At 47.6% G+C, this 16732-nt stretch overlaps 1 protein-coding gene across 1 annotated transcript in view; it reads left to right on the top strand.

The window, feature by feature from the left end:
- Positions 1–16732, top strand: part of DENND2C (DENN domain containing 2C) — a 29905-nt gene that overhangs the window by 10529 nt on the left and 2644 nt on the right. The window contains 12 exon segments of the mRNA XM_041422809.1: positions 2683–2779; positions 3442–3486; positions 5155–5336; positions 7815–7924; positions 8453–8522; positions 8863–8940; positions 9828–9968; positions 10960–11108; positions 11477–11654; positions 11984–12025; positions 12952–13057; positions 13908–14147. Of these exon segments, the coding sequence (XP_041278743.1) occupies positions 2683–2779; positions 3442–3486; positions 5155–5336; positions 7815–7924; positions 8453–8522; positions 8863–8940; positions 9828–9968; positions 10960–11108; positions 11477–11654; positions 11984–12025; positions 12952–13057; positions 13908–14147 (1438 nt within the window).

The raw sequence follows: 16732 nt of genomic DNA, 5'->3' as shown, positions 1-16732 counted from the left end.
GCTTTGTGAGGGGCCACAGAGCTGTGGGCCAGGCAGGTGATTGCTGCTTGGCACTGCTGCTCCAGCCATTCCCTCTCCAAGTGGCAGGGCTGGTGTTTGGGGGTCTGAGTGCCAGTTCTAGGTGGGACAGTAGTGGTTTTGTTGGTCAAGAATCACAGTGGTGTTTTTGTGGGCAGACAAAGTGCTCAGTGTTGGCCTGGAGGTCAGGGCTGTGTGTGAACACAAGGCCTTCCTCGTGCTTTGTCACCTAAGCCTTGTTCCCAGTGTTTCCATGGAGTGTTGGTGCTGTGTTTGTGCTCTTGGAGAGCTCCAGGGGCAGCTCTGTAATGCTGTGTTGACATGTCCCTGCTCCCAGTGACTTCCCAGGCTGATCCTGGTGTTCCACTGCAGGCCCTGAGCTGTGGGATAGTTGTGGGGCCCTTGGTTACTTGGAATGTTGGCCTGGAGTTCTGGACTGGCACCAGGAGCAGCTGTTTCATAGTTTAAGGGTGCAGAGGAACTCTCAGGGATAAGAGCATTTCACAAAGCCTTCATCCAGCTGTCCCTTCTGGCCTCTCCCTCCTGCCTGGCTGCAGAGACAATTATGCTGCTGAGGCCAGAGGGATGAGGAAGGCTTTTAATCCACCTTCACACAGAGGACTGTTCAGTTTGGTGCCTTGGGAAGATTTCTAGGTCCTCATGTTGATGACCAGCTCGCATCCCTCTGTGACAAAAGGCACCACGTGCTGTAGAAGGGCAGCTGCAGCTGCCACTGTGGTGGCACTTGGTGCATGGGACTCAAATTCCAGTTGTGGTAGTGAGAAAGACTTATTTTTCTGTGGTAAAATCATTTCACTTCAGCAGATCTTTATTTCATCTCAAAGTCACGTGTATTTGCTCAGATTGCACAAGACTGTGAGGTAGAGTTGGACAGCTGCAAAGGACTTTTCAAACCTTTAAAGTGCTTTGGAGTATCAAGTAACTTCTGTCTGTGTTTTTAAACGAATTCTAGGTCTGGAAAATCAGGAAGGAGATGGCAAGATTATAAAAATGCTGTGATGGAGAGTATCTCTCATTTGGAGAGGGAAAATAAAATGTTCTCCAAAAGCAAACCTATTCCAAAAATCTGGTAACAATTTACATGCAGGAAGAGCACTTTACTCTCTTTGCTCATGAGGAATTGAGCCAAGATTGCTCGAGAGGTTGAGAAAAGGACTGGGGTCTAAAAAGACAAAACCTTTTGCCTAAGAAACACATGGTTGCCTTAAACACACCCAGGGTGGTGACTCAGCTGCACAAAAATCAGGACAGAAATTAAGATCTCCTAGGTAAGGCTGGGTAAAAAGGGAAAGAAGGCAGGTTTGGCAGGAGGAGCACTGCTCTCTGCAGTGGGCTGTTTGTTCCCTGCAGCCTCCTCGTGCTGGGAGGGCTGGCTGAGGCAAAAAATGGGGAAAAAACCATTGGAAAAGGAGAACCTAAGCCTGGACTGCTGATCTGGGGATTAAACACTTGAGCTGAACAAACAGGTTCTCTTTAATATATTTCTTTTTATGCTGTATTTGTGATGACAAATGGCTGGGCCCCACCCTCCTGTGTTCAGTTGAATGAATTCTTGAGGCAGGAATGAACTTGACCTGCTCCCTGCATTTAGGGTAAATCCCTCTTGCCATGAAGCTGCCTTTGATGTAGGGAGTCAGGAGCCCCTGGGGCACTGGCAGGTGAGGTGAAAGCACAGAGCAGGCTGTGACAGGGACACAGAAAGTGTCAGGACTTTGGCTGTAAGGTTGTTGTGACCAGTGGAAGATTACCAGCACCAATGCAGAGTGTCAAAGTGCTGACCCTTCTCTCATGTCTGTGCTTGGCCTGCACTGGGCTGTGCTTTTATCCAGCTTTTTTCTTCCACTGGACCAGGTGTGTGGTCCTGCATTCATGTCTGTGCTTAGTCTGCACTGGCTGTGCTTTTACCCAGCTTTTTTCTTCCACTGGACCAGGTGTGTGGTCCTGCAGCACAAAGCCATTGTTCTGTCCCACTGTCTGTCTTCATTTGTGCAAAATCACAGAATGGTTTGGGTGGAAAGGCCCTTAATTTCCTCCTCATTCCACCCCTTGCCATGGCCATGGACACCTTCCACTAGAGCAGGGTACCCTGAGTACATCATCCTCTCATTCCAGCAACACCTGGGGCAGGGCCTGTGCTTGGAGCAGCCTCCCTTGTGCTTTAGGAGACTTGAGCTGACATCAACTACAGCAGCAAACCCAAAAACCAACCCCAAGTTACAGTGAGAGAGCTCTGCTTTTTCTGGGCTTGGAAAGAGTTGGGGTGCTGGGGAGCATGTTCTGAGTCCTCTGTGCTGCAGGGTTTGAGATGTTCTTGCAAGTGCCTTTGCATAGAAAATGGAAATCTGATGCCAGACAGTTTGTCACTTCTATTTGGGAAGGCAAGTGTGACAGTTTCCAGAGTGCTTGTACAGTCTGCTGTCAGCTTTGAGCTGTGCTGACAGGAATCTCTCTCTTGCAGCAGAAATCTGTGCTCATTCTTTATCCAGTGAGCTGGGCTAGAAGGAGCCTCTGAGCCAGGGTTCCTGCAGGATTTGGGCAGCTTTCCCCAAGTCCTGGGTGGTGGCTGTTGGGCTGCCCTCCTGTTGGCACTTGGAGCCTTCTCTGGACCCCAACATTAACCTCTGCTTCTGCTTTGGATTTCAGCTGGTGCTGAAAATACAGGAGATCTTTGATTCCAAGCGTGGAAAGAAGAAGGTGAAGCTGCTCAGTCCTGCTGGGAGAGAAGCAGCTCCAGTGAAAGGTACTGAGGTCTCCAGCACCACTGTCTGTGCTCTAAACACCTTGAGTGGCACAATTCCCCTGTCCCTGGCCTGGCACCACCACCTCATGCTGACTCAGCAGTGCAAACCCCACACTTGTGGTTGGAATTGAGCTTTCAGCTCAAGGAACACCTTCCTAACACAAATTTAACACTGTCACAAGGTGGGGATTCTGAGCTTGCAGAGCTGTGCTGCTGGTTAAAAGTGCTTTTCCAAAAAAGCAGATTAAAGCAAAAATTCCTCAGAAAATCACTTGGCATGAGAGCTACCAGTGACTACTGCACTCATTGTCTGTGTGCCTTATTCTGATTGTGTAGGGTCTTTATTTATAATTATTCTGTTCAGCAGCCCTGTTAAGTTTTATAGCAGCCTCAACCAACCAGCTGGTTTGTGTTCTCTGCCTGTGTTCAGCTGACCTGCAGGTCATTCACTGGCACCACTGCCTTGATACCAGCTCTGCTCTTTGCAATTTGCTGCTGTAACACATTTTCCAGCTGCCCTTGGCTGATGCTTTGGGCAGGATTGGTGGGCAGCCCTGAGGGATGTTGATCTGATGAGTCTCTGGTTGTCTCTCTTTCCCAACTTTGGGTGTTGCCCATCTTCCTTCTGCATGGCTAATAAGTGAAAACGATGTGTGTTTCAGGTGAAACCAGCGGGAATGAAAGCGATACGGAAAATCAGCCCAAAAGTGAGTGAATCACAGGGCTGGTCCTGTCCCACAGCACTGCACCCTTGGCTGAGGCCCTGGTGGGATGAGCTGACGTGTGGGGATCTGCTGAGACAGGGCCAGGGAGCTTCTCAGAGGCCACATGGCCACGTCTGGGAGCTGATGCTGTGACAAACCAACCTCTGTTTTTCCCCTTCCCCTGAGCCCTTGAGGTTTAATGCCATTAATCTGCCAGTCACCAGAAGCAGAGTCATTTTTGGGCTGGAAGGAGGTTGTTCCTGATCACCTTTGCTGCTGCTGCTTGTGGTTATCTCCCTCCTGATTCCTTCCCTTGGTTCTGTTTTATGTAATGCTGTGAAATGTCCTTTCTTCTGGGGAGAGTTCACCCGGGTATTTGTCTGGCTCCAATGTCCTGAGCTGGATCATAGACCCAAACTCCAGACCTGAAACACCTGCTTGGATTTAGGTGCTTTTAGCTTCCATGTGAAGATAGATTAAAGAGAAGGATCTGGCAAAGGGTGCCCAGAGCAGCTGTGGCTGCCCCTGGATCCCTGGAAGTGTCCAAGGCCAGGCTGGACAGGGCTTGGAGCAGCCTGGGATGGTGGAAGGTGTCCCTGCCCATGGCAGGGGGTGGCACTGGAGAGAGCTTTGAGGTCTCTTCAACTCAAACCATTCAAGGATTCTATGAATTCTATGATTCTATTCTATGATTTTATTTTGGGTGTTTCATTTACTTAGAGGGAAATATTCAAAAGGCTTTAACTCCCCTATGTTAAGGAGAGTAGTGGAGAGTGAAGAATCTCAGCAGAAATATTGAGATTTCTTCAGAAAGATTGAGTCACTGCCTGATGGAAGAGTTGTTTGAGAGTGTCTAGAATGTGTCACAGTGCCTGGGCCACAGGAATTCCTGACGTCAGAGGGCTGTGCCTGTTCTTGTGAGCCTGTGCTGCCTGTCAGGACAGCCCAGCCTGGGGGTGCCTTGGCCAGGGAGCTGCCTCTGCCTCTCCTGAGTGCCCCTGGTGTTTGGAGTGGCTCCCTGAGTCCTGGCAGCTCCTGACCTGGTGCAGCTGGCCTGCACTCCCTGGTACCCTGTCGTACACTCTGAGATGTGTAAGAACATCAGGGCAGCAGGAGAAATCTCAGTGTCTGTCAGGGGGAATTTGCAGACCTGCAGATTTGCAGGATTCTGGATTTGCAGGCCAGTGTTCCCTGTCTGAATCACAGAATCCTGGAATTGTTAGGGTTGGGAAAGACCTCTAAGGTCATCAAGTCCAGTCATCAACCCAGCACCACCACCATGCTCACCATTAAACCACATCCTCAAGGGCCACATCCACACGTTTTTTAAACACCTCCAGGGATGGCGATTCCACCACTGCCCTGGGCAGCTTGCTCCAATGACAGCAACCATTCCAGTGAAGATATTGTCCCTAATATCCAATCTAAACCTCCTCCAGTGGAATCTGAGGTTATTTCCTCTCCTCCTGTCACTTGTTCCCTGGGGGAAGCTCAGCTCTGTGCACGAGGAGCTGACACAGGGTTCATATCCCACGGGGAGCATTTGAATGTTGGGCAAATCCACCCGTTCCTTTCTCCCCCTCTGATGGCAATGCTGAGTCCTCTTCTGTGCCCTGTAGGTGTGTGGCAGTGCCAGCCACAGGCTGGTTTGGGGTTTTTTGCTCTCCCCAGGTCGCCCCAGGTGCCTGAGGCGCTCGGCCTCCAAGAGGAACCCGCACTACCAGACCTTGGAGAGGGATCTCATCGAGCTCCAGGAGCAGCGGCTCTTCGAGCTCTTCGTGGTGGTGTCCCTGCACAAGAAGGCATCTGAGGTCACCTACACACCACACATCATCCAGCAGTTCCCCAGCAAGGTAGGAGCTGTGTGGGAATCTGCTCTGCTCTGTTTCCCCTTCTGAACTGCACTGGTCAGGATCTGGATTTGGAATGTGGGGCACCTTGAATTGTCCCTAATATCCGATCTAAACCTCCTCCAGTGGAATCTGAGGTTATTTCCTCTCCTCCTGTCACTTGTTCCCTGGGGGAAGCTCAGCTCTGTGCACGAGGAGCTGACACAGGGTTCATATCCCACGGGGAGCATTTGAATGTTGGGCAAATCCACCCGTTCCTTTCTCCCCCTCTGATGGCAATGCTGAGTCCTCTTCTGTGCCCTGTAGGTGTGTGGCAGTGCCAGCCACAGGCTGGTTTGGGGTTTTTTGCTCTCCCCAGGTCGCCCCAGGTGCCTGAGGCGCTCGGCCTCCAAGAGGAACCCGCACTACCAGACCTTGGAGAGGGATCTCATCGAGCTCCAGGAGCAGCGGCTCTTCGAGCTCTTCGTGGTGGTGTCCCTGCACAAGAAGGCATCTGAGGTCACCTACACACCACACATCATCCAGCAGTTCCCCAGCAAGGTAGGAGCTGTGTGGGAATCTGCTCTGCTCTGTTTCCCCTTCTGAACTGCACTGGTCAGGATCTGGATTTGGAATGTGGGGCACCTTGCTCTGTTGCACACCCAATGTGTGGTGTCAGGAGGTTGTTGAATATGTGTCTTAATAATAAGTTTATTTTCTTTTTTGAACTACTTTTTTCCTACTTAATTCAAATTTCATGAAGCCAAGGGGTATTTGATACCAGCTGAAGGAGAGGAAGGAGTGCAGAGCTCTGTCCCAAAGCTGGCAGGATCCTCATCCTGGCAGTCTGTCCTTTACAAACAAGGAGTCAGGCACTGATGATGCACAGGAACTGGAGTCCCAGGGCTTTCGTGCTTATTTGTACTGTTTTGAAAAAGAATAATAAAAAAAATGGCAAAGCTGTTTGTAGAAGCCCCCAAAACCAGGAGAGCTGTGGAAGTTGAAGCTAAGCCAAGCTCTTTGAAATAAGCTGTTCAGCCCAAACGGGTGGCAAAACCAGTGTGTGACTGAATTTATAGCTCAGTGAGCTAAGTTGGGAAGCTGAGATGGAGCCTTGGTGTTTCTGTGGTACCAGATTGAGATGAATATTCAGTTGTCAGTGTCTGGGCTCATACCTGCTGCCTTCCACTGAAAACAGAACAGAGCCAGCAATTCTGGCTGGGCCCTCAGAAAGCCAGGGATAATTGAGGAATCTGCATGTCATCCACACAGAGGAGATGTCAGATCCACTCAGGCTTGTTGTGTGGGACCCCAGCAGGTCCCACAGTGTCCCAAAGGATTTGTGTGCAAATAACTCCAGTGTCTTAAGTGAGTACATGCCTCGAGTTCACAAGATAAATAAGGAACTTCAGCCAGAAATAGTGCACAGTGTTAATTTAGTGGGTAAGCTGAACACACCCAAATAATATCTGCGCAAACTTTGCAGTGTTGGGAGGGAGAAAGGAGTCCAGCAGATTTGGGTTTTCCCTGGTGCAGCCTCTCAGTCTCTCCATTGCCTTTGGGAAGTCTAATACAGGGTTCCCCTCCTGCTCTCCACTGGCTTTTATAAAGGCACTGACACAAAAAATTATTTTCTCAGATTTATTTATCTTCTGCTCAAGGGAAAGTGTTTTGGTGAGTGACTTAGATGGGACAGTGGGTCAGATTGGGTGTCTCCCTTTCTAATATTAGCTTTGCTTCCCAGTAATCTGCTGTCACCCTCTGCTTTGGGCTGTGTGCCCAAGGACATCTAAGCTTTTGAACAACTGTTACTCTGTGAAAATGCTGTTCTGTTTTCCTAACACTTTGTGCTGTCACACTTGGGACACTGGAATAGCTTGGATGTGCTGAGTGCCTAAAATCAACTTCATGCAATAAACTTTCCACTTCTCAGGGTCATTTCCTTCTTAAATGTGTAAAATTTCCTTACATTTCTTATGAAGCCTCTTATCTGAACACCTTTCTTTTGCTCTTTCTGGACAGTTTTCATCATGGAAAGTGTCCTGGAGTCCTTGAGGGATTTGATTTGAGCCCACATGTGGTGTGGCTGGAACACGTGATTCAGGGAGAGTTTTTACACTTCACTTATTAGTGATCAAAAGCTGAACACATTCCTGTTCCTGTTAGTGTTTTCAAATCTGCCAGGGGCAGAACCAAGGCAGGCTGACCCAGCCATCATTTGGGGGCTCATCTCTAGATTCATTTTCCAATAAACTTAGCCATGCTTGTAGATCCTTACTCCATCCTTATCAAGCTGGGCCATTTTACAAAGGTCCAATCAGCAGGAAAAATGCAAGTGGGAACTGGGAATCTGCTAATGGTCAGAACATGTTCTCCTGTACCTGTGCATTAGCTATGGGATGGATCAGCCTTTGGAAGTGTTAGGAAGATGCTTTCTGTATTTTAAATGCTGCAGCTGTGCACCAACTTCAGTGACTTCAAATGCATCTGTTACCCCTCCAGCCTGAACATCCCTTCAGACCATCAAAGGACACTGAAGAGAGGCTAAAGGTCATTCCCAAATTCTGCTTTCCAGATCCTAAAGACTGGTTCCCTTCATCAGACCTTAAAAGGTAAACACCTGGTTTTGAATACTTGTGACTGAAAGAGGCAATGCTGAAAGCTTTGGACTGTGCCAGAGAAGCTGCAGCCAGAGTAGGGGAAAAGATCCAGAAAATCCCTGTGGTAGGAGGGAGGATGAGGTATGGAGCTGGGCTAGAGAGCTGCTGCCTTTCCTGTAAGGAGGGAGAATTTGTCCAAGGCTGGAAGTGCTTCTGCTGCTCCTTGGCTGAATGGGGAAGCAGCTGGGAAGAAGGAGAGCTAGAAAAGCTCAGTGGGAGCATCTGGGAAGGAGGAGAGATGGAAAAGCTCAGTGAGAGCAGCTGGGAAGGAGGAGAGATGGAAAAGCTCAGTGGGAGCACCTGGGAAGGGGGAGAGATGGAAAAGCTCATGGGGTGCAGGTTTTTACCCTGAACACATCCCAAAGTCCTTGTAATCATGCCTTGGCCCTTGTCAGCATGACCAGAAGGAGTCTGTGTGCTTTGTCAGTCTGTCCCCTGGGCTGTGTGGTGAATCTAACCCTGACTCTCCTTGTTCCCCAGTGAAACCTTTTCCTTCGTGCTGACGGGGGAGGACGGCAGCCGCTGGTTCGGGTACTGCAGGAAGCTCCTGGTGAGCATCTCTGGGAGGGCTGGGGGTACAGGAAGTGCTGTCTGGGCACTGTCAGGACATGACTCAGGGCTGCTTTCCCACGTGGGCTACCCATCTTGTGCTGCTGTGGTGGTGCCAGCCCTTGGGTTGCAGAGGGAAGGGTCATGATGGTGCCCAGAAATAGGGAAATGGGCTCTGGGCATGACCCAGCTGCTGGAACTGGGTGTTCCTTGAGAACCTTCATAGTCATAAATGTAGGGAGGGCTGTAGCAGAAGGAGTTCTGCAGATCAGCTGCAGTGTGGGTGCTGGGTTGATCCTTGCCCCCCTGTTCTCAGCAGAGCTGTTGCTGTTGCCTTTCAGCCAGAAGGGAAAGGGAAGCGCCTGCCTGAGGTGTACTGCATCGTGAGCCGCCTGGGCTGCTTCAACCTCTTCTCCAAGGTGAGCTGGCACAGCCTATTCCTGAGCCCTGACAGCCTGCACAGAGTGACTGGATGCTTCTGTCAGGCTTAGTGATTGCAGCTCATCCCAGGAGAGTGGTGCTTCCTCTCTGTCTTTGCTTTGAGCAGGGAAATATAATCCTGGTGCTGAGCCTTGTCAGGCAATGCACAAATGCTTCAGCAATTACTGCCAGGAAAGGCCTTCTGATACCTGCTGTTACTGAGGGTGCCCCTTCATCCTCTAATACCTGGTGTTACTGAGGGTGCCCCTTCATCCTCTAATACCTGCTGTTACTGAGGGTGCCCCTTCATCCTCTAATACTTGGTGTTACTGAGGGTGCCCCTTCATCGTCTAATACCTGCTGTTACTGAGGGTGCCCCTTCATCCTCTTCTTCTGTGACCTGGAAATGGAAAATCAGCTTGGGACATGGTTGGATCTCCCCTGGTTTTTTGCAGCACCATGAGGAGGGGAGATAAGGAGGTGAGGGCTGGGGAAAGCTGCTGCAGATAAAGAGCAGTTATTGCAGCAGAATACAGGGACAAGATTTGATGGAAGATGGTTCTGACTGTTGGAGCATAGAGTTTCTAGAACAGCATTTCAGGGAGGTTTCTTGGTGAGGGGGATGGGTGTTGCTCCTCTTAACTCCTCTAAATAATGAGAATTTGATGACTACGTACAAGGTATTTCCTTCCAGTAGCAGGAGACTGGAGAGCTGTGCTCACAGGAAGCTGTTCCTGTTTGACTGTTCAGACATTTGAGATGAATTTCACAGGGGTCCCAAGCGAGGTGGGAGAGGGCAGTGGGTCTGTGCTGGATCCTTCTCTGATGGATTCTCCCCTGTGCTCAGCAGCAGCAGTGACCCAAGGCTCTGTGTGTTTCCCTGCAGATCCTGGATGAGGTGGAGAAGAGGCGGGAGATGTCCCCAGCGCTGGTGCACCCCTTCATGCGCAGCGTGATGGAGGCGCCGTTCCCCGCCCCGGGCCGCACCATCACCGTCAGGAGCTTCCTGCCAGGAGCAGGAGATGAGGTAACACAGCTCAGGGTGAGCTGCCTGCCCTCTCTGGGGTCTCAGAGAGGGCACAAAGGCTCTTTGCAAACTGCACAGTGGTGCCTGGATGTGGCCGCATTTGTCTTCACAGAGAAAAGCAAGGCACAACTTCCCAAGGATATTTCTGGGATTCACATTCTCTGAACCTCAGAAAAAGAAAAAACAATTCTTATCTCATTTACTGCTCCTGTGTTTTGAACAAGTAGAATGTATTGTGGAAGATTGTTTACCTGAAGGGAATTGGTCATTGGATTCTGGTGTGTTTTGATTCATTGACCAGTTGAATCCAGGTGTGTGTGTCAGGACTGTTGGCTGACAGTCACGAGATTCTGTTCAGTTGAGTGTGTGTGCAGATTCAGTTTAGATGTAGTGTAGAATAATATAGCAGAATAAAGTAATGAGTTAGCCTTCTAACATCAATGGAGATTTCTCCCCTTTGTCGAGGTTGCCTTGCTTCACTATACCTGGAAATAATTAGTGTGAAGAAAACATCCTGGAGTTGGAAGGGAGACTGTCCCAGAGAAGTGTTTGCTGTGGAATCATCTGCTGTGGAAGTGATTCCCTGCTTCTTAATGAAGAGCTTCTGGGGCACTCTTCTGTGCTGCCCCATGCCAGCTGTCTGGTCATGGGATTCTATGTAGAATCATGGATTCAGAGAATATCCTGAGCTGGAAGGGAGCCACAAGCATCATTGAGTCCAACCCCTGGCACCCCAACAATCCCATCCCTGGAGTGCTGTCCAAACACTCCTGGAGCTCTGGCAGCCTCGGGGTTGTGCCCATTCCCCAGGGAGCCCGGGCAGTGCCTCTGGGGGAAGAACCTTTCCCTGATACCCAACCTAAACTCCCTTGGCACAGCTCCAGCCTTTCCGTGTTTCCTGCCCCTCAGGAGGAGCTGCTGAGCTGTGCCTCAGGCTGAGGTCCCTGCTCTGGGCTCTCCCCCAGCTCTCCCCGTGTCTGTGTGCTCCCAGGTGATGGAGCTGTGCCGCCCCTTGGACTCCAGGCTGGAGCACGTTGACTTTGAGTGCCTCTTGCAGTGTCTGAGTGTGTCCCACACCATCCGGGTGTTTGCCTCTCTCCTGCTGGAAAGGAGGGTGATCTTTGTGGCTGACAACTTAAGGTAAGAGATGAGTCTGAGTAGCTCTTGCTGAGGGAGGCTGTCACTGGTTGTTATTGTTTCTTCTGTGTTCGGACCTGTCCCATGTCCAAGCTTGTCTAGTTTTGCAGTTAGTTCCATTTGAAAACCTTCTGCACTCCCCACACAGCATGTGCATGCCTAGAATTGGGAGTATGCTGTTTACACAAGAGGAGATAAGGGAATGTTTCCTTTTTGCCTCTTTAGCCTGGCTTGATGGTGGTTTTAGCTCCCCATAACTGAGTTCAGAAGTGGGTGCATGGGGCCTCTGCTGATGCACAGACTGTACACACGTGACACCTGCCCTGAAGGAGACCCTGACCACCCTCCCTGTGCTTCTCCCACCTCTCCAGCACTCTGTCTAAATGTGGGCACGCTGCAGTGGCAACACTTTACCCCTTCACCTGGCAGCACACCTACATCCCCGTCCTGCCAGCTTCCATGATCGACATCGTGTGCTCTCCGACCCCATTCCTCATTGGCATCCTCTCCTGCTCCCTGCCACAGCTCTGGGACCTGCCCATAGAGGAGGTGAGGATATGTGAGACACAGACAGTGTCAGTGGGATGAGGCTGACCTCTCTGGAATAATCTCTGGATTCTGTCTCTGTATAAACTCTCAAACTTCTCTGAGCCGCTTGGTGAATTTGCCAGATAAATGTCAGGATGTTCCAGCATTATCAAAAATAATAATATTCACTGTTCTCAGAGACAGGCTGCACCCATGCAAAACTTGTGTTTTGTGTGTGACAGCCCTATTTAAAAAACATCCCACATCTAAAAAACAAATTAAAACCTGTTTTTTTTTCTATACAGCAACATACCTGGTTATGAGTCAGTGTGTTTTCTGTGTCTCCCCAGGTTCTGATTGTTGATCTTTGTGCTGACAAGTTCTTGCAAGAGGTGAGTGAAATAACAGTACCAGTAACTTGTGGGTTTATGCCAAGAAAAGGCATTGATGAAAAAAAAAAATAAAGAGAAATCAGGAGAAGCTGGTGTTCATATGGAGACTCCAGTGGCTGAAGAAATACCTTGTAATCCTTTTGAACTGACAGAGAAAGTAACAGGCTTACAAATCCTTATTGCAATGTTGAGGTTGCATGAGGTGGAGAGCTCTGCAAAGCCAAAGATGCTGCTTGTCTGAGCTGAGTTTAAAAACTCTTACTTGGTTTCTTAGGTGAAGGGAGTCCCTAAGGTTCTCTGCTGTTTTTGTCTGTCTCTCCCTGTTCTGTACAGCACTTTCTCCTCTCTCATCCAGCTGGGGGGTGTTTGTTGGTTTGGGTTCTTGTTTTTCTCAGGAGTGACAGTCTAGGGAACAAACAATCACAGTTCACTTGGGATTCTCTGCTGAACTTCCCCAAAAGTGCTTCTGCATCCCCAGACAAGTAGCTATAAAAATGCTGGGGATTTTGTTACTAGCTCAGGATATTTGCTTCTCCTTTTCCTTGCCTCACTGTTCTGTTTTGTATTGCAGCCTGCAACTGGAGAAAGGTATTAAAGAAATGGGGGATTTTTTAAACCATGTTATGAAACCTGTCATATTTTCTCAACAGACTTTTATTGGTTTTGTGTGTTTTACTGGTGAAATAAGCCTGAGTCTGTGTGGTGGCCAGTTGTGTGACTCTAATAAAATCTACTTGGGGCATGCTGAGCAAATGTGTTTCATTTCTGTGGTTGCAAGATAAATATATTGTCTCCCTTAAGATATATCACAGAATAACTCCCCTCTAACTGCTTTAGGCATGATATGAATATTTCTAATCTACCCCCTGGTTCTCCTGCTGATAGGAATAACACAAAAGTCCTTCCTTGGCTGTTTCTGCCTGTAGGCATCAGATGAGGATGAGATCCTGCCCCATAAACTGCAGGCTGCACTTGTACAAATCCTGGAAGAACGGAGTGAAATCCTGTCACACGAGCAGACTGACACACAAGGTACTTTCTGTGGAAAAGGTTCTTTGGAAAAATGTTTTCCCATTAGCAGATCTCTACCATGGAGTTGATAGAAATGAGCAAATTGAAAAAAAAACACTAAGAAGTGACATTTTAGCTGTTTCCCTGTGATCTTGCTGAGAACATCTTGTGAATGTGTGAGAAGGTTGGTGTGCTGACAGTTCCTCTTTTCACAATTAGTGTGTGCAGAACTGTAGTTTCCTTTGGGCCAAAAGGGTCAGTTCCTCTGTGCTTTGAATTTTATTGTATCCAGTTGTGCTTTGAATTTTATTCTGTTTTTCTAAGTGGCAGAGACAATATTTTTCTCAGAGAACGTAGCAAATTTCTGTATTTTAGAGAGTAATCTGGCCAGTCATTTTCCAAGTTGGACTGCTTTATACATGATTCATCTGATAAGGGAATGTGAGAAACTTAAAAAACTCTGAGGGGCTTGAGAGAATGGCACCAGCAAATTATATAATTCCATAAATATAAACTCTCTGTTTTACAGAGAGTTTGTCTTCTGTAGTTTGCCTAATTCTTGAAGAGAATTAAACTTAGCCTGTTACGACCTAAAAGCTCATTACACACCAGATGTTTGACAGGGAAATAATCTAGGTGTCAGTTCTTAATTGGATAGTTTAGCTTTAAAAGACCTTGTAACAAGAGATTGTTAGCCATTTTGTGCCTTCTAATGAAAAGCTGCAGAACTCACAGCAGTGAGACTGTTTTACTGAGAAGAAATAATAAACACCCGAGTCTGAACATGAACTGTCATCTCCAGTGCCTTCAATCCAGACCCAGAGCAAGCCCTGGAGAGCAATGACCAAAGTGCCAAATGTCCTCCCCACAGGTGACACGAGCCTGAACTCGCTGGTCTCGGAGGCTTTTGTGCAGTTCTTCGTGGAGATCGTGGGGCACTACTCGCTGCACATGAGCGTGACGGAGCAGGGCCAGCGCGTGTTCCAGCGCGAGCCCTTCCGCAAGTCCCACGGCTCGCGCACCGTGCGCCACTTCCTGCACGGCTTCATGGAGACGCAGATGTTCGCCGGCTTCATCCAGGACCGCGAGCTCAGCAAGAGCCTGGCCAAAGGTGATGCCTCGTGAAGCCTCACCTGCAGCACAGGCTGGATGTGGTAATCACAGGTCCTCTGAACAGAGAGAGACATAGCTTCCCAGGAAAACCCTGGGGGAGAGCTGTGAGAAACAATTCTTATCTCCACTTGCTGCACCTGTTGTCGTGCACCTGTGGAATGTGTCATGGAGATTTGTTTACCAAAGGGTGGGATCTTAATTGGACACTGGTGATGGTGTTTGGACTGATTGATCAGTTAGGTCAAAGCTGTACTGGATGGTCAGTAGGGGTTACTGCTTTGGATTGATTGACCAGTGAGATCAAAGCTCTATCCAATGGTCAGTAAGAGTTACGAGCTTGCTGACTGCGAGCTCAGCAAGAGTCTGGCCAAAGGTGATGGCTTGTGAAGCCTCACCTGCAACACAGGCTGGATGTGGTAATTACAGATCCTCTGAACAGAGAGAGACAGCTCTCTGCCAGGTTTTTCCTGGGAAGCTGTGAGAAGGCTCAGAGAAAAGAATGAGAAACAGTTTTATCTCTGCTTGCTGCACCCTGTTGTGCACATGTGGAATGTGTCATGGAGATTTGTTTACCAAAGGGTGGGATCTTAACTGGACACTGGTGATCGTGTTTGGATGGATTGACCAGTTAGGTCCAAGCTGTATTGGACAGTCAGTAAGGGTTATGAGCTTGCTGATCGGGAGCTCAGCAAGAGCCTGGCCAAAGGTGATGGCTTGTGAAGCCTCACCTACAACAGAAGCTGGATGTGGTAATTACAGATCCTCTGAACAGAGAGAGACAGCTCTCTGCCAGGGTTTTCCTGGGAAGCTGTGAGAAGCTCAGAGAAAAGAATGAGAAACAGTTTTATCTCTGCTTGCTGCACCCTGTTGTGCACATGTGGAATGTGTCATGGAGATTTGTTTACCAAAGGGTGGGATCTTAACTGGACACTGGTGATGGTGTTTGGAGGGATTTACCAATTAGGTTAAAGCTGTATCAGATGGTCAATAAGGGTTATGAGCTTCTTAATAAATGTGAAAAATGCATATTTTATGATTGGCTTTTCGCAAATATTAATATTATATGTGTTATATTAGAAAATTATGCCGTATTAATTTTCTTAAGTAGTGTGTTAAATATAGTTTTAAGTTATAACATGATGTTAAAATAGAAACTATGCTATGTAAGGTACTTTTTTTAAGAAAAGACTCACACTGAGATAGCAGCCACAGGACACCTAAATCTTTCAGAAAAAAAGAATTTATTGCTCTCTTATCAAGTTCTTCCCACCTTGCTTGCTCAGCCCCAAAGATGCCGTTAGGATTCAGAGGAAGAAGCTGACACTGACCAGACAGAATCCTTTGTTTGAATGGAATTTATGGATCATGTATGAGGTGTATGAATATGCAAAGGGCTGTTGTTTTTAAGGGTTAATCCTCTGTGTCCTTTTTTGGGCTTATTTTGCCCAGAAAGAGGTACCTGAACTGTCTGTAACTCTTTGTTTTTATTGTCTCATATTGTCCTAAATCCTAATTGTCCAAATTTTTATTACTCTAATTATATTACTATTTTTATAACCATTTTATTACTATTAAACTTTTAAAGTTCTAAAAACAAGTGATTAGCATTTTTTCCACAATAAATATAGTATAATTTAGTGTAGAGGAATAAAGCAATTGACCAGCCTTCTGCAATTATGGAGTCAATGCTAATTATTACCCAGCTGGGGGCCTGCAGCCACAGCTAGACAGAGTTAAAGAATAAAGTAGGGATTTATTAAAAGGATCTCCTCAATGGATGCACCTTGGGCAGCACAAGAGCCTGGCCAGGGCTACACCCAGGTGAACCCAAAATGGTCACAAAATGGACGGCTGGTCATGGGTGTAGCAATATCTAAAATTAGAGTATTGTAGCAGTGGTCCCTGCTGGGTAACAATTAGTATTGACTCCATGATTGCAGGAGGCTAATCAGTTGTTTTATTATACTGTACTATTCAGAAGAAACCCATCACCCTTGCTAGACATACACGTGGATCCCGTTGGTCAATGGAGCCAAAACACCATCACCAGTGTCCAATTAAGAAATCACCCTTTGGTAAACAAATCTCCATAACACATTCCACAGGTGCACAACAACAGGTGCAGCAAGTGGAGATAAGAATTGTTTCTCATTCTTTTCTCTGAGCTATCAGATGGTCAATAAGGGTTATGAGCTTCTTAATAAATGTGAAAAAATGTATATTTTATGATTGGCTTTTCACAAATATTAATATTATATGTGTTATGTTAGAAAATTATGCCGTATTAATTTTCTTAAGTAGTGTGTTAAATATAGTTTTAGGTTATAACATAATGTTAAAATAGAAACTATGCTATGTAAGACACTTTAAGAAAAGACTCACACTGAGATAGCAGCCACAGGACACCTAAATCTTTCAGAAAAAAAGAATTTATTGCTCTCTTATCGAGTCCTTCCCACCTTGCTCAGCCCTGAAGATGCCGTTAGGATTCAGAGGAAGAAGCTGACACTGACCAGACAGAATCCTTTGTTTGAATGGAATTTATGCATCATGTATGAGGTGTATGAATATGCAAAGGGCTGT

This window comes from Onychostruthus taczanowskii, unplaced genomic scaffold (genome assembly GCF_017590055.1).
Source record: "Onychostruthus taczanowskii isolate IOZ18803 unplaced genomic scaffold, ASM1759005v1 scaffold74, whole genome shotgun sequence".
NCBI lineage: Eukaryota > Metazoa > Chordata > Aves > Passeriformes > Passeridae > Onychostruthus > Onychostruthus taczanowskii.
This window is presented reverse-complemented; position numbering and strand designations above follow the sequence as displayed.